Source organism: Tasmannia lanceolata, unplaced genomic scaffold, assembly GCF_043159265.1.
Source record: "Tasmannia lanceolata isolate RefF3 unplaced genomic scaffold, GAP_Taslan_0.1 ptg000002l, whole genome shotgun sequence".
Lineage (NCBI taxonomy): Eukaryota > Viridiplantae > Streptophyta > Magnoliopsida > Canellales > Winteraceae > Tasmannia > Tasmannia lanceolata.
The window spans coordinates 45523221-45546536 of NW_027518679.1; the positions used below are offsets into that span (position 1 = coordinate 45523221).

General features: G+C 38.0%; 1 protein-coding gene across 1 annotated transcript; it reads right to left on the reverse strand.

Annotated features, from left to right (window-relative positions):
* Window positions 1-6070: 6070 nt before the first annotated feature.
* Window positions 6071-11448, reverse strand: LOC143875431 (RNA-binding protein-like RNA recognition motif protein). The gene is made up of 5 exons (XM_077376962.1): window positions 11139-11448; window positions 7292-7389; window positions 6768-6841; window positions 6549-6675; window positions 6071-6474 (listed from the first exon to the last, which is right to left on the reverse strand). The coding sequence occupies exons 2-5, from the start codon at window positions 7292-7294 to the stop codon at window positions 6208-6210; spliced, it is 471 nt and encodes a 156-aa protein (XP_077233077.1). The 5' UTR covers window positions 7295-7389; window positions 11139-11448; the 3' UTR covers window positions 6071-6207.
* Window positions 11449-23316: the final 11868 nt, after the last annotated feature.

The window sequence follows — 23316 nt, forward strand, 5'->3', positions numbered from 1 at the left end:
AGGGGTTAAGATGATCCAATTGAGCTGATTTTTGGTACACACCCTATCTATGATGGGGCCTTGCAAATGAATTGTTTGGATCACCACAAACAATGTGGGACATATGTGTTTGGCCCTCAAGCTCATATAAGCTATATGAGCTTCAAGCTCACAATCATTTTCCTCTACTATATTTTATATTTTTGTAAATGAATAAAAAAATAAAAAATTATTAAAAAAAATGCAAAGATGTGGTTCCCTAGTGGTCCCGAGGTATAAGGTGTGGTTCCCTAGTGGTTCTGAGGTATAAGATGTTGTTCCCTAGTGGTTCCGGGGTATAAGTTGTGGTTCTTTAGTGGTTCCGGGGTATAAAATGTGGCTCTCTAGTGGTTCCGGGATATAAGATGTGGTTCCCTAGGGGTTCCACGTTATAAGATGTGGTTCCCTAGGGGTTCCACGTTATAAAATGTGGTTCTCTAGTGGTTCCAGGGTATAAGCTGTGGTTCCCTAGTGGTTCTGAGGTATAAAATGTGGTTCCCTAATGGTTCCAAGCTATAAGTTGTGGTTCCCTAGTGGTTCCGGGGTATAAATTGTGGCTCCCTAGTGGTTCCGGTGTATAAGATGTGGTTCCCTAATGGTTCCGAGGTATAAAATGTGGTTCCCAAGTGGTTCTGAGGTATAAAATGTGGTTCCCTAGTGGTTCCGGGGTATAAGTTGTGGTTCCGTAGTCCTTCCTAGGTATAAAATGTGGTTCTGTAGTGGTTCCGAGGTATAAAATGTGGTTCTCTAGTGGTTCCGAGGTATAAGTTGTGGTTCCCTAGTGGTTCTGGGGTATAAGATGTGGTTCCCTAGTGGTTCCGGGGTATAAGTTGTTCTTCCGTAGTGGTTCTGGGGTATAAGATGTGGTTCTCTAGTGGTTCTGAGATATAAAATGTGGTTCCCTAGTGGTTCCAAGGTATAAGCTGTGGTTCCCTAGTGGTTCCGGGGTATAAGATGTGGTTCCCTAGTGGTTCTGGGGTATAACATGCGGTTCCCTAGTTGTTCCGAGGTTTAAAATGTAGTTCCCTAGTGGTTCCGGGGTATAAGATGTGGTTCTCTAGTGGTTCTGAAGTATAAGATGTGGTTCCCTAGTGGTTCCGGGGTATAAAATGTGGTTCCCTAGTGGTTCTGGGGTACAAGAAGTGGTTCCCTAGTGATTCTAGGGTATGAGATGTGGTTCCCTAGTGGTTCCGGGGTGTAAGATATGATATCCATCAATGTGATTCCGGGGTATAAGATGTGGTACCCATCAATGTGGTTCCGGGGTATAACACCTCGGAACCACTATATTATGTTTCCAACAGGTTCAAGATAATATTTTAGTGGTTTTAAAAGTCATCATGGCTTTATCATTGGTGTTTAAACCTATTGGAATCATTAAGTAGGCATCGGAACCACTATTTAGTGGTTAAATAGTGGTTCCAAGACTGTAAATTATGGTTCTCAAGTGCTTACTCATTGTAATACTACTTTATTGGTTTTCGAAGGGATAATGACTGTATCATTGGTGTTTTGAACATATTAGAACCATTACGTAGGCTTTGGAACCACAATTTAGTGGTTCTGAGAGGTTACATAGTGGTTCCAACACTCTAAATTGTGGTTCCAAGAGTCCAACTTGTGTTTGGTACATTATAATAGTATTTTAGTGATTTTAAAAGTCATCATGGCTCTATCATTGGTGTTTAAAGCTATTGGAACCACTAGGGAACCACATTTTATACCCTGGAACCACTAGGGAACCACTTTTTATACCGCAGAACCACTAAGGAACCACATTTTATACCCGGAACCACTAGGGAACCACTTTTTATATCGCAGAACCACTAAGGAACCACATTTTATACCCGGAACCATTAGGGAACCACATTTTCTACCCCGGAACCACTAGGGAACCACATTTTCTACCCCGGAACCACTAAGGAATCACATTTTATACCTCAGAACCACTAGGGGACCATATTTTCTACCCCGGAACCACTAGGGAACCACATTTTCTACCCCAGAATCACTAGGGAACAACATTTTATACCCCGAAACCACTAGGGAACCACATTTTATACCCCGGAACCACTAGGGAACCACATTTTATACCCCGATACCACTAGGGAACCACATTTTATACCCTGGAACCTCTAGGAAACCACATTTTATACCCCAGAACCACTAGGGAACCACATTTTCTACCCCAGAACCACTAGGGAACCACATTTTCTACCTCGGAACCACTAGGGAACCACATTTTATACCCCGAACCACTAGGGAACCACATTTTATACCTCGGAACCACTAGAGAACCACATTTTATACCCCGGAACCACTAGGGAACCACATTTTCTACCCCGGAACCACTAGGAAACCACATTTTATACCTCGGAACCACTAGGGAACCACATTTTATATCCCAGAACCACTAGGGAACCACATTTTATATCTCATAACCACTAGGGAACCACATTTTATACCCCGAAATTACCTAGAGAACCACATTTTCTACCCCGGAACCACTATGGAACCACATTTTTATACACTAGAACTACTAGGGAACCACATTTTATACCCCGGAACCACTCGGGAACTCTGCCTTAAACTCCGAGTCGGAAGTCTGAACCAACCGTCGGACTTTCGAGTGGAACCAATAAATTGGTGTCCAACTGGAATTCCTTCGGAAATCCGAAGTTTGGTTCGGACTTCGGAACCAATCTTCGGATTTCTGAATGGAAGCCAGTAGGAATGGCAAATCTACTCGTTTCCATTGAAAATCCGAAGGTTGGTTCGGACTTCCGAGTCGGAAGTCTGAAACAACCGTCGGAAATCCGACGGAAACCAGTAGAAATGGAACTTTATCACGTTGGCAATGGAGTTTTTTTTCAAAACTACAATGGCAATGGAGCTTTATCACGTTGCAAATTGAGTTTTTTTTTTCAACACTACAATGGCAATGGAGCTTGGAAACGTTGGCAATGGAGCTTGGAAACGTTGGCAGTGGAGTTTTTTTTTCAAAACTACAATGGCAATGACAAGCTTCAAAAACCTTGAATGAAGTTTCCCACGTTTTTGAAGCCTTGAGGAAGAAGAAAGTGGTAGGTAAATGGCAACCTTCAAAACCCTTACATGGAGTTTTCCATATTGGAAAAGCCTTGAGGAAAGAAGAAGGTGGTAGGTGAGAAGATAATAAGTGTATAGGGATATGTGCAAAAAGATGGAGGGAAAAAAGAGCTAGGGGGTATATTTGTCCTAAAAGCCATCTTCTCTCACCTAACTGCACCTTTTTATAAATTTCAAATCACTACCCTTTATTCACAATTTAGTCAAAACTTTGTATTTTTTAAATAATTTTCCCATAAAAAAATTTTTCTAGGAAAAAAAAGTTTTTGTTGAAAATTTTTACCTTGAATTTTTTTATTGGAAACATTTTCAAAGAAAAAAATTTGATTGAAAATAATTCATTCAAAAAATTTTCAACAAAAAATTTAGACGAAAAAGTATTACCTCAACTAGAACCCATGCATCAGGTGGAGCCCACCATTTTACCTCATATTTTGATAGGGTAGGTTCCACAGTCTCCATCCAAGCCCATGCATTGGTAGGGGATCAAGGTTTAGGTTTTAGGCGTTTTGGGTTTGGGGTTTTGGGTTTAATTGTTTAAGGGTTTAGGGTTTTAATGCTTAGGGTTTCAGGTTTTAAGGTTTATGGTTCAAGGATGTGGGGGTATAGGGATTAGGATTTTAATGTTTATGGTATTAGGGTTTAGTATTTATGGTTTAGGATTTAGGGTTCAAGGGTTTGTGTTCATGGTTTTGCATTTAGGGTTCATGGTTTTAGGGTTTAGGGTTTTAGAATTTAAGGTTTAGGATTTTGGGGTTTAAGCTTTTAGGATTTTATGGTTTTAGGGTTCAAGGTTTTAGGATTTTATTGCGTTGGGATTGGGGTTTCAGGTTTCGGGCTTAGGTATTAGGGTATAGGGTTTAGGGCTTAGGCTTCAGGGCTTACTGCTTATGGCTTAAGGTATGGGGTTTGAACTTTAGGGTTTAGGCTTTGGGGGTTTAGGGTTTTTTAGGGTCTAGGTTTTAGGTTCTAGGGTCTAGGGTTTGGAACTTGGGGTCTAAGAACTAAGGTCTAGGGTCTAGGGTTTAGTAGTAGGGTTTAGGGTTTGGGGCTTAAGGGTTTGAGTTTGGGGTTTAGAGTTTAGGGTTTAGGGCTTAAGGTTGAGGGTTTGGGGTTTTAGGTTTTGAGGTTTTTAGGATTTAGGAGTTTAGAGGTTAGGGATTAAAGTTTTAGGATTTGGGGTTTAGGGCTAAGGGCTTGGGATTTGGGGTCTGGGGTTTAGGGGTTTCTGGGGTCTGGGTAAATATTAGGTTTCGAGTCCTAAAATTTGTGATTAAATAGGAAATATTTCTACGAGGTTTATGATAGGCTTGGAGTAATGCAATCAAATGTCGAGAAGCTTTCATAGGTTCCCTAAAGGGTGCAAAATTAATTTTGGGACAAAACAATAGGGGCACATAGCATAGATGGGTTTGAATGATGTTTCTAAGGTTAGAATTTTTTTTTAATGAGTATTTTAAGAGTTTTTGGTAGAAGATAGGTGAAAAAATAACGAGACAGTGGTTTTGAGTGAGGTTAATAGAGGTTTGGGGTTCCCGGGAAGGTGGTTTGTGGGAAAAAATAAAAAATAATAAAAATAAAAATAAAAATAAAGATAAAAGAGATAGATAGCGAGGTTGAATCTCACCAACCAAAAACCAAGACATCGCACTAATGGATTCTTAAGCATCGTACATTAGGGAATATCAAGACATCACACCTTGGCAAGGAGTGGACATCACATTCACACAAGAGAAAAAGCTTTCAAAATCTTTATTTAATCTTAATGCATCCATCATTCACCTCATTAAGGCTAAAAGAAAAGCACCTTTAGGTTATATAAGGAAAATTGTTTCTGCGCTGCAACACAGATAACTAAACTGCGTTGCCCCTTAAAAATCATGGGCCCACATGATTTGGATGGTCCAAAGCATTCATTTGAAAGGCCCTTACATGGATAGGGTGTGCACAAAATATAAGCTCCATAGGATCATCCTAACCTTTCAATTTGTAGAAGTTAAAAATTGACAGATTTGTGGAGGTTATACCCATCCATTTTAAATGGGACGCAAACTCACTTGGCCCTCTAATAATTGAAGGTGACTCAACCAACGTTCTAGCTCGGGCAACCAACAATGCGAAAAGCCCATCGAAGTTAGCCACTGTCACTTCTGAAATTAGAAATTTCATTTGGATTGATGATCCTCAAATTCAACATATGAGGATATCAGCAAATGAAAGCGCAGACAAATTGGCAAAAGAAGGGGTGGATGATGTTCTATTACAAATTAGAGTAACACAGCAAAGGTAAATGGAGGGGAAGATTGTTATCTCGGGTGGGGAATTGCTGTTTTTGCTTCTGCTACAGGGTTTGTACAAGAGATGCATGGAACCATTATGAATCCATGAGAAACAACCATATTTCTGCAGGTTCCAGTTGGCAGATGATATGCTACCGCTATTGTGCCTGCGTGTAGGATGTAATTCTGGCAGGTGCCTCTTCAATAAAATTTACATTTAAAACAAACAAGGTTTCAAAGCAGACCTGGGGAAAGGTAAAATTTGAAAAAAGAGCAAAAATGTCAATCACTCCAAGATGGAATCCCTCCTCCAGTGGGTTTTTTTTTTTTTCGGTAGGTAAGCTGGGATCGAAGTCGAGACCTCAAGGTTGAGAAACAAACCCTCAACCATCAACCCTGCTCCTCCAGTGGGTTGGTTGAAATTCAACTTCAATGGGAGCTACAAAGGGAACCTGGGTTGAGCTGGGATTGACAGCATCTTTAGAGACTCTGATGGCCATATTATTCAACCCTTTTCTACATGGGCCTTGTGGATCTAATGAAGTAGAAGCATGGTTGCATGTATGACCATCATATAGTAGGAGACTCCCCGAATTCTATAACTTGGGCGTCAAACAAAAAAAAAAGTTAAAAAAAATGTCAAACTGATTTCAACTCTAAGCACAAACCTAATTTTACACCTGTCCCATAAATAATATTGATGGTAAGAAATATTTAAGAACTTGTCAATTTACAATCTACCAGCAAGACCCGGGAGGCTAGGAATAAATTGGTACCTCAGTCACTGCAATAGTTTAAAACTTTAAATGACATCTTTTGCCTGCCTCGACTTTTTTGTGCTGGGGTTCTCTTCTTCCATGGATTTCAGTTTATTCTTTATTGCTGCTATCTTTGCACTTCGGCTCATTTGTCCTGAAGGGCAACTAGAAACCATTGATTTTTTCGCCTCACCAATTGCCGTTGGGGCATTTGGTGTTTCTATCAAGTACTTCTCACTAGCAAGGCGGACAACCAAAGGGCGCCCACAAGCAAACCTACCATCCATCTTCTCCTTGGCCAGTTGCGCTTCCTGCATGCTCACTTCAATGGCAGAAATGAGGAATTGTATGAGAGCAAAGGGATTAATTAAAGCTGGTAACTTACCTCTCTCGAACTAAACTGGATGAAAGCAAATCCGCGTGGCTCCCCGCATCTTGGACCACGTGTATGCCACAAAAAATCCTCAGATACAATTTTCCCAAATGGGGAAAACATCTTGATCAAGTGGGATCTGAAAAAAAAATAGACATCGTAGTGAAGCAGCAAATTACAAAATGATAAATTTCATGAACAAAAAGAATTTATGTTCTAATAGTAACATACTCTGTTATTCTTTGATCCAGGTTACCAACATAGAGTCTGGTTTCACACTTCTCATCGATCAGATTATTCTGATCCTGAAATTTACAAATAATAAAAGAGCTCCAGTCAAACAATGCGGAATCGGATATGTAATAGGCATGCTATCTATGAAGGACTCCACTGCCTTTGTCTCATAGAGTTGCATCATCACAAGTCAGGCTGCCTAGAGATCCAGATACCTCCCAGAAAATGGCATGTAAAGCACAAACCCTTTACGTAAACAGAATGTGAACACGGGGGAACAATTAAATGGTGAAAAAATATCAATGATATGATATAGAGGAAATCAGGGACGAGAACACAGAAGAGACAACTGATGTCTGTCCCACTTCCTAAAGGACCAAACACAGAAGCCAAAACTAACAGAGATTAAATTAACAATTTGAATTAAATAAAATAATAGATGCGCGAGATGAGATAACATGCAAACCAAAAGATAAAATGGGGGCATTAAGGGCATTAATAGCTTAGGACATGAGCCTTACCATGTCGCAGGGAAAGGATTCAGATATGTTGATGGACTAGTGTCCAGGCACACAATAATAGGTCTGTAAAATCAATAAATTATCGTCTCTACCTGCAGCTGCAATAATATTTTAAGAGGATAGTAAGTACCCATTATTCAAAAAAAATTCAAAAAAAAGAGATACCCATTATTCAAAAACCCTCAACCATGCTCAACCAGTACATCTCTACCAGAGTCGTTCACAGAAGGTCGTCTCTTGGCTGATCACAAGATTCTAATTATATGTATCTTCTGTCCAACATCTTTTCCATGTAATGACATAAAACTAAAAAACAAAGAAAGTATATTGGGACGTGGGTGTTCTGGGTAGGTTAATCAAATACAGATGATGTAATCCCAGTTTTTTTTTTTTTTCCTGAAGTAGTTATAGCATATGAGTAGCCACTGAATACTGCCTATGTGATACATACAGGTACCGTAAAGCTCTATGATTTGTGGACACGGACACGGGTTTCGAGTGTCAACATGGGCACAGGTGTCGCGTGTCAACATGGACACGGTGAACCCCCAAAATTTAGAAACGGGGACACGGCTAAAATAGAAAGTATATATATGATACAACAACAATATTAGTTAAAGAATAGCTAAAAAAGAGTTTATAGTAAAAGAAGAGTTAGTAATAAACGAGGTAAACACAATATGCAATAATAAAACAGAGTGTCACACTTGACACGACACAAACACGTGTCCACACACCCACATTAAGTTTAACACTTATAGCAGTACATTTAAAAGTGTCCAACAGAGTGTCGACACGGGTGGACATGCGTGTCATGTCGGATACAACAAGACACGTGTGTGATGTGTCATCAATAAATTCGAAGTGTCGGCTAAATCGTAGGTAAAAAGTTGGATCAATTTTGTCTAGTCAGGATTACAACTTCCTATTAACACACAGGTCTTACTGAGAGAAATAAAATAAAATTAACACATCAATATTAAGCAGTTCTAGGCTAGAGCTTGGTAAACATGAACCCACGTTCACAGTTCACCTCTTGAGTTTGCAACCGTGGTGAAATTAATTGGAAGAAGAAAATAAACAAGAAACCACAAAGCATGATTTTCTTCCTAACAGAGAGGACATTCCTCTGAAGAGCATTCACATATTATTACTTGAGCATACAGGAGTCCATTGCTCAGGCATTCCTAGATGCAGGTGTAACAATAATTAGTCATGTGGCCCAGAGGCATTCCTAACATGATTACCATTTCAAAAAAAAAAAAAAAATGATTGCCAACCAACTCATATAACAACTTTTAGAGTCTCACGAGAACATTGTCCATATCTAAGATCTAACGGTTTGAAAATAATCATATGACGTACACCTAAAGCATTATGCCGATAAAGGGAGTCAATCATCAGGTTGAAGGCCATGGTACTCAGTGGTCTCCAAACTATAATGGCTTATCAGAGCATATTTTCCTAAGTACATATTAAAGGGTAAAGCCATCCATGGTTTTAAATTTCCCTGAAACTACCGAATTGTTTCCATTTCCATCCCCACCGAAACTAACTCTACATGATTTGCTTTTCCGTCATTATTTCCCCGAAATTATGACTAAAATTTCAGAAATTTGACCAAAATTCCCAATATTCGATCAAAATGGTCGGAACGACAAAAAAATGTAAAGATGTTGTTATTTGCATTTCATTTCATTTCCTTAATGCAGAGAATGGTATTTGGTAGACAAATCATTGAACTGCGCAACAAAGTAAGCGTATCTTATGCATGGTATGTCATATCGACAAGGGACCAATAATACCTCGTAATTCTATATGGTATTGACATAAAGTTGGGGTCCTTAGAGGGGAGAGTTTCATCTTAGAATTTAATCATTTGCATATTTTTTTTAAAGATTAAAAAAATTCAACATTTGCTTATGTTTCCATACGTTTCCATGATTTTACAAGATTTCCATCAAAACCGAAATGTTTCCATTTTTGTGCAGACCAAAACCGAAATTTAAAACCTTGAAGCCATCGTGAAATCCTATAAGGGACGTAATTTTATCATATTGCATATTAGAACATCCAATCAATGATTATTAGACTTTAAAAGGCTTAAATAATACTTTAAAAACTAAATAAAACACTTTTAACATAATTTTTTAAAAAGATGGGGCATCATCTTTCAAAAGCACTTTTAACATCTTTGGAACACCATTGGCCAAGAATCTCATTTTCCCTTAGAATTAGAACTCAAAATCTGAAACAAAACGCACCCTTAGATAAAATTTATCCCATAATATAGCATCATCTTTTACTCTTGATTCTTGAAGCCACATGAGCCAGTAGGGATTTTCCCAAGTAATTGAAGATTATCCCACCATACCTTGCCTGCTGACTATTCGCGCCTTAATTGTGGACTATTTAAGAGCGTTTGTGAAATTTTAAAAATTAGCATGCTCGCCTCACAAACTTCCCTCACAACACCCTCTCTTCCCTTCCACTCAATTCTTGAACTTTCATCTTCTGGCACAAAAAGAAGAATGAAAATGGAAAGGGGGTGCTGAAAGAAGTTGTACGAGACCCACAGTCGGCCTAACGGGCAAAGCATTAAAATCCAATTTGAGGGGCTTGCCCTTGTGGACCAATGGAGCAAACAAAATGAACCATATGCAGATCTCAGAATCGAACTTCGAGATTGTTCCTTTCAAGCCATGTGGGCATTGCAATCACTTGCTCTTCAATTGAACCATAGTTAAATGGAAACCCAAAACACGGTTAATAAATCCCCTCAGTCTACTTTTTCATGAATGGTAAATCCTCTCAAAAGTTTTACGGTCTGGCATCACTTCCTCTTCAGGAAATCCCAAAATTTTCATGGTAAAAGTCCAACCAAATTTGTACAAATCCAATGATTTGTCTCAATTCAAGGCAAAATTACTTGTCTTTCTCTTCTTCAAACTTCTTCTCTAAACATGCTCTTCACTCTTAGAAATTGGACCCCTTCCAATACCAAATATCTAATTCCCATCATTATTGCAGTGTCCCTTAAACAAATCCATAATTACACCTGCTACAACTTCCTTAACTTCTACTAACTTCTACTATTTTCTATGATTTTCCTTTCGCTTCTTGAGTTAGCCATCCATGAAAAAATTGGGTATTCTTGTCCTTTATCCTTTAGACCCATATTTTTGCCTCTAGCTAACCTCCTTCCATCATAATGTACCTATAAATTTCTTTTCCAACTCCTCACTCCTCTCCCCACCCTTCCTTACTATGCTACCAGACAATACATCATATATTACACAGATGCCTGCCTAAATTCAAGCTATTTCAATTCTCATGAGCCCACCAAAATACCACCAACTTTCACAAATTAAGACAAATTTCCCTTTCACCTAATAAAAAAAGTGCCTCTAATGATATGGATATCAGATATTAATCAAAATGTATAAGTTTTCAAATAAAAAAATGATAAGCCCAGTGAGTGCAACAATAATAGAACAAAAATAGTTACTGTTCCAGAAAGAGGAACCCTAATTACAAAATCTGAAATAGCAAAAAATGAAATGAAAATAACCATACCCACAACCACAAAATTGCAGAAAAGTTAATGCTATACCACTAAGAGCTCGATCAACGAAATAAGATTTTTGTTTCTAAAGGAAAAGAAATATTCCTAATTCATCTCCCAAACACCTCAAATGAGAAATTTGCATCCACATCCTAACAGACAACACTCGAGACAAGCTACATAGAAAAAGCCCAAAACAACCCATCTGAGAAACCCTAGTAATCGAAACGAAATTAAGAAATCGGAAATGAAAAAACAAAACAAGGGTTTTAATCAACTCACGTTTTAATTCCACGGAAAGCTGTCTCCCAATGACTGACGATGCATCCTACTAGACGGCCCCAAAATCCCCTTCCTCCTTTGGCTTTTGCCTTGCCTTTTCTTTTGGGTTGTGTTTTTGAGCTGTTTGGTTTTCAAGAAAGTAGTGGAAATAGACGGAAAGAAAACTCTTTTTCAAGTTTCTCTACCCTTTTCTTTTGTTTGGTATGTTTGGTAGTAGAGGAAAGGTATTCTAATGTGGATAGTTGTTTCATCAAACTTAACACACTAATTTGTTCATCTTTCCATCTTTTCCTTTTCACAAGGAAAAAATTATCTGGGCCAACTCGCGCTGATCATGTGATAAGAGAAGACTTGTGTTCATTGAATACTTAATTCTTTTTGGCTTGTGCATGTGCTTAATTAAAGCTTGAATCCTATTGGTTGGGATTTAAGTGAAATCCTATTTGCTACAGGATTTGTCAATTCCTATTGGTTGGGATTCTAAGAAGGAAAGGAGAGATCCAGAGGTTTGTACAGACTTACTCACGTGTAAAAAAAAACATTTTTACTCTTTGCTTTATTTAAAGAGGAATGCTAAGATCAGGCGGGTAACCAGCTGCTTGTATACACCCGAGCGCTCATAGGTCCATGTGTAACTCTAAACTAGGAAAAGCAATCGGAAACGATAAATCTGCCCCCAATTTTCCCGCTGAACTCACTCAACTGGTTAAAAGGTAATAGAGGTGGTTATTCGGTTTAAACAGAACCGAATAGACCCAAATTTGGTAACCGAAACTGAACCGAAATTATCCGAAACCGAACCGAATAAAAATTTGGTTATAACCGAATAAATGAATTGTGGGAGAAAAAGAGGGAAAAAAAATCAAAATCTCGGTTTGGATCGGAGGGCTAGGATCATCCGATCGAAATGATTTTTTGAGCACAACCTAATTAAGTCTTGATCAATCAAATGGACAGTTTTGATCATCCTACGGAGTGCACATATAGCACTTTGTTTTTGAAAAAAAATAGTTTTCATCCATAATTTCGGTTAACCGAAATTTTTTTTTGAGAAAACCGAAACTGAAACTGAAAAACCGAATTTCCAAAAAAAACCAAAACCAAAACCGAACCGAAACGACCAATTCGGTTCGGTTCGATTATTCGGTTTTAACCGAATAATGCTCACCCCTGAAAGGTAACACCCTCTCTCTCTTCTCTTTGACCGAAGAGCGTTGAACGTAAAAGAGAGGGCTGATTTATTGTTTTGGATTACTTTTCTTTACGCGTGGACCTATGAGCGCTCAGGTGTATACAAGCAGCTGGTTACCCGCTTGATCTTAGCATTCCTCTTATTTAAATAAGGAATGATGGTGGAAGGCTAAAGTGTAATTGCACAACACTTGCCAATTCTAGTGGGATTCCTAGTGGGAACCAAAGATCAAAGGATTTTCTATATAAGGTGACACGAGCTGAACGAAATTTACACATCTCAGAAAATTCGTGCAACCCTCTCCCCTCTATCAGTTCTCTCTCTCCCTATCTAGATTTCTATGTTATTGCCTAGTTCTAGTTCTACTTCCACATCAGTCTAGTTCTAGCTCTTTCTTGAACTTTGAATTGGGCTAGTAAAACTCAATTGTGGCTGTGATTTCAAGTTGGGTTAGGAACTCAAAGACCTTCAACCTCCTCCATCTTCGCAAGCTTTACAAGCCACTACTTCAACTTTCGGAGGAGTTCGCATTTGAGAAACCGAGCACACCAGGCCGGGAGTAGATCGAGCAAGATGCCTTTGCACACCTTTTGGGAGAAATCCCAATTTATCGTATAGTTTATTATTTGTAGTTGTTTAGTTTTTATTTACATAGATCCAATGTTCTACTTACCTGGATACATTTTTCTATATTTTTCTGCTTCTGCATTTTTGAGGCGTGTAATAAATTTAAGGGCTGTCTGACTTTTTGTTTCTAGGTAACATTCCTAACAATATTGAGCTAGTCCTTCACGATGTGTTCGTAAACTTGAGTTCCTTGCGGGTATTGGATTTGAATGGTCCTCTAATAGATGAGTTGCCAGATCTATCAGTAATTTGAAACATCCATGATACCTTGACCTATTGAAGAATCCGATCAATAGGTTTCCTGAATCAACAAGTAGCCTTTACAACTTACAAATTCTACAACTCAGAGAATGCGGACACCTTCTTGAGCTACCAAATGACATGAGGAACTGATGTAGAGCTAGTCCCGACCAAAGAGTATGGGCAATTTTATTTAGGCGAAGCTATTTTTCACCACTTGTATGTAATAGAACAAGTATTAATGTATGTATCAGTCCAATGAGGGGTACTTTGGTCCTTTATGTTAATTATGGTTAGTTTAAGTAAGAGAAAATCTTATCATTTGGGAGTTTTGAAGGATTTTATTTGAAACTTTAGGGGCCGTTTGGATACGCGGATTTTAGAATCCAGGTTTTAGTTTGAAAACAGTGTAAAACAGGGTTCATGATCAAGCTGCTGTGTGCTATCATGACGGCGTTTTTTGGATTTTAAGTAAGAAAACCAGGTTTTAGAAATCTCTCCTGCATTCTGAGATTTCTAAAACTTGAAAACATGGGATGATATGCTATACTCTTGCTGACGGAAAGAAGGGGGAGAAATCAGAAAATGACGGCTGGTCCGCTTCTTCTCGTCTCTCATCTACAATTTTGAAGAAATCGCGGATTCTAAAATCCGCATATCCAGACGGGCCGTTTGGATATGTGGATTTTAGAAACCAGGTTTTAGCTTGAAAGCAAAGTACAAGAGGGTTCATGTTGAAGCTGCTGTGTGTAGTCCTGACAGTGTTTCTTGGATTTCAAGTAAGAAATCCAGGTTTTAGAAATCTCACCCGCGTCCTACGATTTCTAAAACCTGGAAATATGGGATGATCTGCTACGTTCTTGCTGACAGAAAGAAGGGCGAGAAATCAGAAAACGACGGCTGGTCCGCTTCTTCTCTCGTCTCTCATCTACAATTTTGAAGAAATCCGGGATTCTAAAATCCGCGTATCCAAACGGGTTTTTACAAGAAGTCGTAATTCTCTTGCCACTATCTTGGGAAGAGACTCTAGGGGCTGTTTTATGCAGCTCCTTCTATCCCAAATTCCATCCATTCCTTGTAGCTTGCGAGGATTGACATCGAAGGTACCTCAACTGAGCAAGCCCCCTTGCTCAATCTACTTTTTTTTTTTTTGCAAATAATCCATCAAAAGAGTAGATCTCTACCACAATTCTGCTCTTGCATTGCTTCCTGCTGATAGTAGATTCTTCATACAATATTTTCATTCGAATTGTCTGCTGTGGCAAATTAGGACTTCATGATCTGATTGCTCAAATTACAAAGACTAGCAATGTTGGGTATTTTCTGTTCTGTATTTTACGAATTTTGTAGCTGAATGTGAATGGACCTCAAAAGAGAAATCTGGATGTTTCCCAAACTCAGCAGAATTGTGAGTATCTAAAGCTTCTGTGTATTGAATTCTTTAGTGCACCTCAAAGGATTCTCCAACAGGTTGCAATCGATTGGGTTAGATGAATGCCACTTGGAATAGAGCAAGCAAGGGCTGTCCTTGGAATCCACTTTAGTTAGCATAAGCTTTCCTAAAACCGAGAATCACATGGGCACGAGTCCTAATTAAGCCTGTATTGTAGACATTATAATCCTTTGAACTAATGTGTTTGGGAAAAGCCTCTTAAAGCCTCACTAAGGATACTAGATCGACATCTTTGGTCAACTCCTCAAAGTAGCTGAATGCATTTTACTTCAAATTTCCCTCATCTTGGAATTTGAAATTGTATTACTACTTGGTGATAACACTACTTGACAGCTTGAGTGAAATCCTCATCTAAAGGGTCTGTTTTGATTAATTTTCAATCTCAAGAAACCCTCATCTTGGTGATAGCAACACTCGAATATTGGCATTTACACCATGCTGTTTGTTGAATAAATTGATGTGCATATGAGAAGCTTTTGGTGTGTGTACTTGCATTGATTATTTGGAGTTAGAAGGATAAGGAACTAAGTATATTAAGTTTCTGAAATTGCATCTTGGGAAGGAGACCTTGTAGTCTATGAAGGACATATTGTTGCTAATTTTAATTGGGGGCTAAGAACAATTATTGGTAGGGATCTTATGCCTATAGTGTTTAGGCTGAAACCTCAATTAGCTCCTCTATTCTGTATTGAAGCCGGATGGGCGTGCAATCGATAGCGGCGATGACGACCTAAAAAAATAAAATAACAAAAGATAATTGTTGTACTCAAAAGCTAACCCACGTTGGAGGGAAACTCCAAGAAAGAAGTGTAAAATAACACCTTTTCTCCCCAAGGAAAGAACACTTTTGATTCAATACTTCTCTTCTAAACTAAAATTTAGATACATGCTAAACCTGATTAGAAACTTTTCCAAAATTGAAACCTTGGCAAGAATCGACGAGGACCATTGATCTGGCAAGATGCGCCTGCATCATGTATGACATAAGATTGGGCATATGTTGTGGATTATTGCTGGGTCATTTTTTTCAAAAAAGGGTTCACAAATAGATTTATGAGGGTCCTAATGAGCAGCACCCTGCATATTTCAGATTTGTGTTGCCTACCTGTTCCCCTATTCCCATCATTCTATGAAATCCTATTGATTTAGAGGCATTGGTTAAGGGGTCGAGCGCAGCTTTCCAGAAGCTACACATTCTGTAATTGCATGTTGTTTGGGCCGAGCTTCATTGCTCCTGAGCTGAAGGAACAGATCACAGTTTGAAAATCAGCATGAGAGCATTCCAGATTGAAATCCAGCACCACATAAACATAGTTCCAGAACTATGTAGTTTCTTGGCGGCTCAATACACGAGTTACATTACTCCGAACGGGCTGGATTGAGTAGTGTCTACACAATCCATTTACAATCCATCCAGCACCTAAAACATTTGTAAGCTGCAATATTAATTCTCCTTCAAGAATACTCAGCCACCTAACTTATTTCATGAAAACTCCTTGAGCTCTCTTCACAAACTAAATACACCACCAAGTCCAGCAAAGTGCATAAATAAGCTATATGGGTCTTGAACCTCTGAAGATCATTTTTGCTTCCTACAGATCTCTTAGGGGCCGTTTGGATACACGGATTTTAGAATCCGAGATTTTTTCAAAATTGTAGCTAAGAGAGAAGACAAGAAGCGGAGTAGCCGTTGTTTTTTACTCTTTTTTGACTTCTCGCCCTTCTTTCCATCAGCAAGACAGTAGCAGATCCTCCCATATTTTCAGGTTTTAGAAATCTCAGGATGCAGGAGAGATTTTTAAAACCTGATTTTCTCAGTTGAAATCCAAGAAACGCTGTCAGGACAGCATACAACAGCTTGATCATGAACCTTCTTTTACACTGTTTTCAAACTAAAAACCTGGATTCTAAAATCCGCGTATCCAAACGGTCCCTTAGTTTCATACCTTTCTCAAATGCAATTATACATCGCAAGGCCCTATAGAGAAAGACGGATTTCACAACACCGGAAAATCCTTTTCTCAAATAGTGAAACCAAAGTTTATACTAGCCCAAGATGAACAACCAAGTAGAAGAAAAACAATGCCCAAAAGAGATGTGCTTCAATATATGATAGAAAGAACAACACTACAAGATAAAAAATAATAAAAAAGAAGAAAGCTTCAAGAGGAAAGCTTGCACACAAGAGAGCTTCAATGAAGCTTCAATGAAGGTCTAGGTAGTGGAGAATCTCTACCAAAGTGAAGTTATTGAGAATAGGCTTGGTCAAGGAAAGTAAAGAGAAGATAGCTTAGGTAAGTGGTAGTGGGTAAGGGAAAGTGGTGTCTTAAATGCTTAGGGAAGTAGTGGGTTTGGAATTCCAAGTAAATGTTTGAATTTGAAATAGGTAGGTAGTGGGAAAAGATGGAGCAAACATGTGTGGCTCACACATGTGCAAGCTAGGCAAAAAGACCAACATGCCCATGGACACAAAAGTACATATTTGCCCTCACTACAACACTCAAAATAAAAATAAAATAAAGATACCCAAAAAATACACTTTAAAATTTAACAGGCCCATGAGACTGAATGATGTTGGGAAAGTTCTACAAAATAGCTGTAAGCCAAAATAGTGATCCATTGTGTTTTTTTTTTTCAGATAAAGAAACAATCTCGTTGAGACAAATATTTTATTATCTCCTTTAGTTTACTTGTTGTTTTGGGAGCTAGAGTTTCAGTTCTTGAATTTGTTTTTATGGGGGATTTCTAGTGTTGATTCCTGAAATTAAGAATCAGTAGGTTCTATGGGGGTCCATTTGTAAGGGATACATACCCTTTCTTTTGCATATTTTTATTTCAATCAGTTGTTTCCATTATCACCAGTGTGCTGTTTATTGTATTGTAATAAGGATTTCGATCACTAAGTGTGTTTAAGAAACATAATATCATTCTTGAGAGGGGAATTGTTGCCGAATATATGAGTCTTATGACCTTTTTTTTTTTTTTTTTTTATTTATTTGCAACCCCATCCTCATCATCATCATCCATGTCAAAATAATGAAGATATGCCTTCCATATATGGTATCAATTATCAAATGCCTCAGTTCTGATGCTGATGTTTATTTCTGCTGGCTCATTTTGGATTTGTGGATTGATTGCGCTATTTTGCAGGTGGTTACATGGTTAGAAGATCTACGGTTTTCTTACTGTAAATGAGCCTAATCAGGTTATTCAAAGTGTTCCATTGATGGCTTTGAACTTCAATCAAACATATTTTGCTTGACATTCAACAGAAAAAGGTTATTTGGCAGTATAAGTAGAATTGCAGGGTGTGGTTTTTACGGTGTTCATTAAGAAGGCCTCCAATAAAACAGATGCTGTTTATTAATCTCACACAAATGGCCTTAGCCTTCATGGGGATGATTAAGAACATAAATGGTATACATCCACATTAGGTCTACTAATCAGAGAGGTGGTGGTCTAAGCTATGTGAGCTCTGTTGCTCTAAAATCAGCCATTCATTTTTTATTTTTTTTTAATCCTCTTGAAATCAAATTCTCTATTTTTGAAGGGTACTCTCCAAATAAAAACCTGTTTGATTACAGCTACATGTTGCAATCTAAATTACATTGATTCTAATTACAAACAGAGAATTTACATACATAATATAGAGCTCAGATAATAATATGACATGTGAGGTTGCCTTCATCTCCTTCCCAATCAATCTCAATTCTCAAGTCTGCTGGCTTTTCTTTTTTCTCATAAGAGAGAAACCGGTTGTGAAACAATGGGACCCAACTAATCTCTAATCCATCCGTTCAGAATCCCAATGGGGAGCTTGACTTTGGCCCACCCACATGATGACTTTTTCTTGGTAGGTAAGCTGGGATTGAACCTATGGCCTCCCACATGATGACTTTGGATCCTTCATTGAACGGCCCCAAACTTTCTCGATGAAAATTTCTAACTACATGAATATTGGAGAAATGCTTAATTACCTCAATGGTTGATCTGAACCGTCTATCCGATAGGCCTTAGTGTTGGGTCTCCAATGACAAAATAATCACACCATATTGGTATTGCCTAATCCAATACATAGTATTTTCGTTCAATTAATTTAGACCTACATGTAGATTTTGACGGTCTAAATTAAGCAATAAAAAGTGGGATTTGCTAGGGTCCATCACAAAAGGCATTTCGCGGAACATCTGTTGCATGAGAGAGCTGCCATATAGGCTCACTTTTAAACAATTTTTTTCATTATTCATGAGGTGGCTTCACTCTCATGCAACCGAAGTTCTGCGAAATGCCTTTTGCGATGGACACTAGCAAATCCTAATAACAATAACTATTATTTTTTTACAAATACAAACTATAGTAATAATAACTTAGTATTAATAAACAATAATAATAGTATCTAGTAATAAAATTATGGGAAAATTACATTTACACCCTCTCTAGTTTCTAACGCATTCAATTCTAACCCTGACTTTCAAAATGTGACAAGTACACCCCCTGAGATTTCAAAACGTGACAAGTACACCCCCTCCCACAACGGTCCGTCAGTTTAACCTGACGGAAAGATTGAAACTAAGCATGGTTAATATTTTGGGGACAAAAATACCCTCATTTGCAGAGGGATTAGGGTTACGCCATTTCCCACCGCCGGGCCACCGTCGCCATCAATGCCGTCGCCATCACCACAAACAATGAAACCCCACCCCATGGCTACACCAAACCACATTTCAAGACAAAAATATTGATAACAACAAAAAAAGTCCTAAAATATTAAGGTTTATGTGCAAATCATGATAATGGTGTGAATGAAGACAAATAAAACTCCTAAATCGAGGATTTATGTTGATAAATAAACAAGGGTTTGAATCAAACCCTAATTTTCAATTTTCAAGTCTGGAAACCCTAATTTTCAGTTGCGGAAGACGAGGGAATTTTGGTCATTTCCGCCTCACCGTCACGTTAAAAAAAACTTCAGGGGGTGTACTTGTCATGTTTTTAAAGTCAGGGTTAGAGTTAAATGTGTCAGAAACTAGAGGGGGTGTATCTGTATTTTTCCCTAAAATTATAAATAGTTATTAGTACAATTACCATAATAATAGTAGCTAATTATATTTTTACTACTGTGTACTACTATTATCATTGTTATTAATTACTACCATAATAATTATAATAACTAGGGATTTAATAATAATAATAATAATAATAACTCGGATAATAATAGGGGAGTGATAAATTGACTCCCAAATATCTTAAATCGAACCCAGAGGAGAGAGAGACACATAGGGAGTCGATTTAAGATATTTGGGAGTCAATTATCACTACCCTAATAATATTAGAAACAATAATAATAACTATTAATATCACTGTTATTTTTATGGGATTTGCTAGGGTCCATCGCAAAAGGCATTTTGCAGCTAGTATGTTGCATGTCAGACCAGCCACACAGCGAATGAAGACAAAAGGTTTGGTTTGTGAACCACAATCTAAACCATTTCAAGACTTGGTACTTAAGGAATGTACAAACTACAAAAGACACTTGAGGCGTATACAATCAGCCACGAATCAAGAATGTGGTCACAACCCTAATGGCATCTAAGTCTTATCTAAGCAGAAGATAGATAAAGGGCACACTAATTAAGTGGGATTCCATTGGCCTACAAGCTTCCTTCCAACCCAACTGACAAATCTCATTTATCTTCCTCCTCCTACTTTTGCCTTGAGCAGGGAGGTTGAATTGGCATTTGGGTCCCTCAATGGCTCCATGTCTCCCATGACTTATTTTATGTGGTGCCTCTCTTTTATTAATAAAGTTTCCATGATCATCTTTGCACATGATGCAATCATCTCAAAACCCACAGTAGTAATGTGGTCACTGGTGACCCACATGCTCCCTCCCATTATCAAGACTTAATTAGAGCTTAATTATAATGTAATTTAGCGTCATTTGATGCATCTTCAAGCACTTTCATGTGAGTGGTGCAACATAGAAGAGGTGAAGTCTTGAGCTCCATTGGATACTTAATCTGATTCATTAAATTATAAGCAAGTGGAGCAAAGTAGTTCTCATAGATTTGGTTAGAAGATAGGCATAAAATAAGGTCAGCAGACGACATGATATCCTGTACTCACATTTCCTCGAGCATCGTCGCCTATTGGGTCATTGAGCCCACCATCTAGATATCGACCTTCAACCAACTTCTATCTTTTGTAAAGTGTAGAAATTAACCACTGCTGTAATCATTTTAGTAGCACTTTTGAAATGGTAGTTAACAGCTAACGGATAAAGACAACTAGAAAATGAAGAGAGAAAGTAGAGACGTTAAAAATGAGAGAGGGAGAGCATGGGGCTCCTCATGCTTTAAGTCTTTTCTTCTTAGGGCCTTGTGTTTCCGCTTGTGTTTTTTCTTCTCAGGGCCTTGTGTTAAAAGTAATGGTTACTCCCCTTGCTTCCTTTGTTTTTTGATCTATAATATTTTGAGGTCAAAATAAAAGGTCTAGATTATGAGAAAAAATAAAATAAAATAATTAGAGAGAGAGAGGATGCTTTAAGTTGTATATTACAGGAAAACCATTACTTTTAATCCCATGCAAAGAGAGCCGCCATTTTTTTTTCTATTATTATGGAGCCAAATATTACTAGATAAAAGGTAAAAGGGTAGTGGACTACAGCCATATTTCTAGGCATTTCTACTTGAGGAAAAGGAGTGTGCGGTCGACCGCACCAAGCTTAGGTGCAGTCGAGGGCCCCAAACTCATGTGGGCCCACTTTGTTAGGTTGATCCAAAGCATTCATTTGAAAGGCACTTACATAGATGGGGTATGTACAAAAAATCAGCTCCATAGGATCATCCTAACCCATCCAAAAGTGGAGGGAAAAATGGACAGACACCGTTTGCCACAAATATGCCCATTTTTGCCCTCCACTTTTGGAGGGGTTAAGATGATCCAGTGGACCTGATTTTTTGTACACACCCTATCTATGATTGGGCCTTGCAAATGAATGGTTTTGATCAGCACAAAAAATGTGGGACCCATGTTTGGGCTCTCGACCGCACCTAAGCTTAGGTGCGGTCGACCGCACAATCTTATTCCTCTTTCTACTTATGTCAATTTGTCTTATTTGATTTAATTTTTAAATATGGGATTTGCTAGGGATTGTAGAAGGCATTTTGCGGTCCGGTTGTTGCATAAGAGAGCAGCCACCTCAGATGAATTAAATGAATAAGACAAAATCTGTTGAAAAGTGAACCTATGTGGCTGCTCTCTCATGCAACCGTGAAATGCCTTCTGTAATGGTCCCTAGCAAATCCCTTTAAATATATAAGATAGACTGACTGTGGGTGGTTTCCCGAATTATAAAGTTGGCAATATCACCCCACATGTCCAAAGCATAACTCATAAAGCCTGTAAAATGGGTTTGAATCTAAATGACAAAGAAAATCCTAAAAGCGATTAAACAACATTTTTGTTTTGAAAAGGCAAGATTGTATAAGATAAAAACGGGAGCCCGAGATGAGCCACCCCAAGAATACAAGATATAAAAACAAAAGAAAGAGAAAAAAATACAGATATGCACTATAATCCTCAAAGGCGAACCACTCTAGCAATTTGGCAGAAACCCCCCGCCGAAGCGATTAAACAACATTACAACATTTCAATTTAAATATTAGAACCGGTCATGAGAGAGAGGATGCTCTTTACTGTAAATTATAACAACATGATTACTTTTATCCCATGCAAAGAGACCCTCCATTTTTTTTAAATTATTGTGGAGCCAAATATTAGTCCATAAATGTAAAAGGGTACGGATACTGTCCCCATAATCTAGCCATTTTTTTTATGCCAGTTGGGCTTATTTGATTTATTTTTTACACATATCAGATTATAAATAAAATAGTCTGGCATGGGGTAGCTTCCCTATTTTTAATGTTAGCAGTACCAACCCTCAATGCCAAAAGAATAAGTCATGAAGCCTGTGAAATGAGTTTGATTTCAAACACCAAAGAAAACACTAAAAGCAAGCAACATTTCAATTGTAATATCAGAACTAGCCTCAACATGACCAACCAGTTTGTATAGTTTCTCGTATTGGGTGAGCATAAAATATGGCATGTGTTTGTGAATGCATGCATGTACCAATCTATAGTACATTCCTTATAGATACAAGCCGAACCTTGAATACATGCATGTTTAAGAACCCACGTATGAATGCTGCTGTTGCAGTCAAGATTAATGGCATCCTTGGACACATCTAAAAATTATTTGCATATAATCTTATATAAAAATGGTTTTGATTTGAATATGATTATTTGAAATAATTGTTTTAGAAATTATATAAGCCATATTTTGGATGCACCAAAATCGTTTCTTATTTTCAAAAATATTTATGTTAACATAATGGTATTAGCAAGGGGGTCATTAAGGCTTCTTTACAATCCATCAGTTACTTCATTTCTAATCATATAACAACTTCCAAATTTTTTTAGAGGTATCTGAAGAGGACAATAATGTCCAATATGCAACTAAAATTAAATTAAAATAACCTCAATTATCATTCAAAGAGGCCTTATTGCATGTGCCATTTGGAATAAGGTTGTATTAACATAATATTATTTGCATATAAAGGCCAATTTTATTAGCATACCTAGCGGCCCTAAACTAGTGGTACA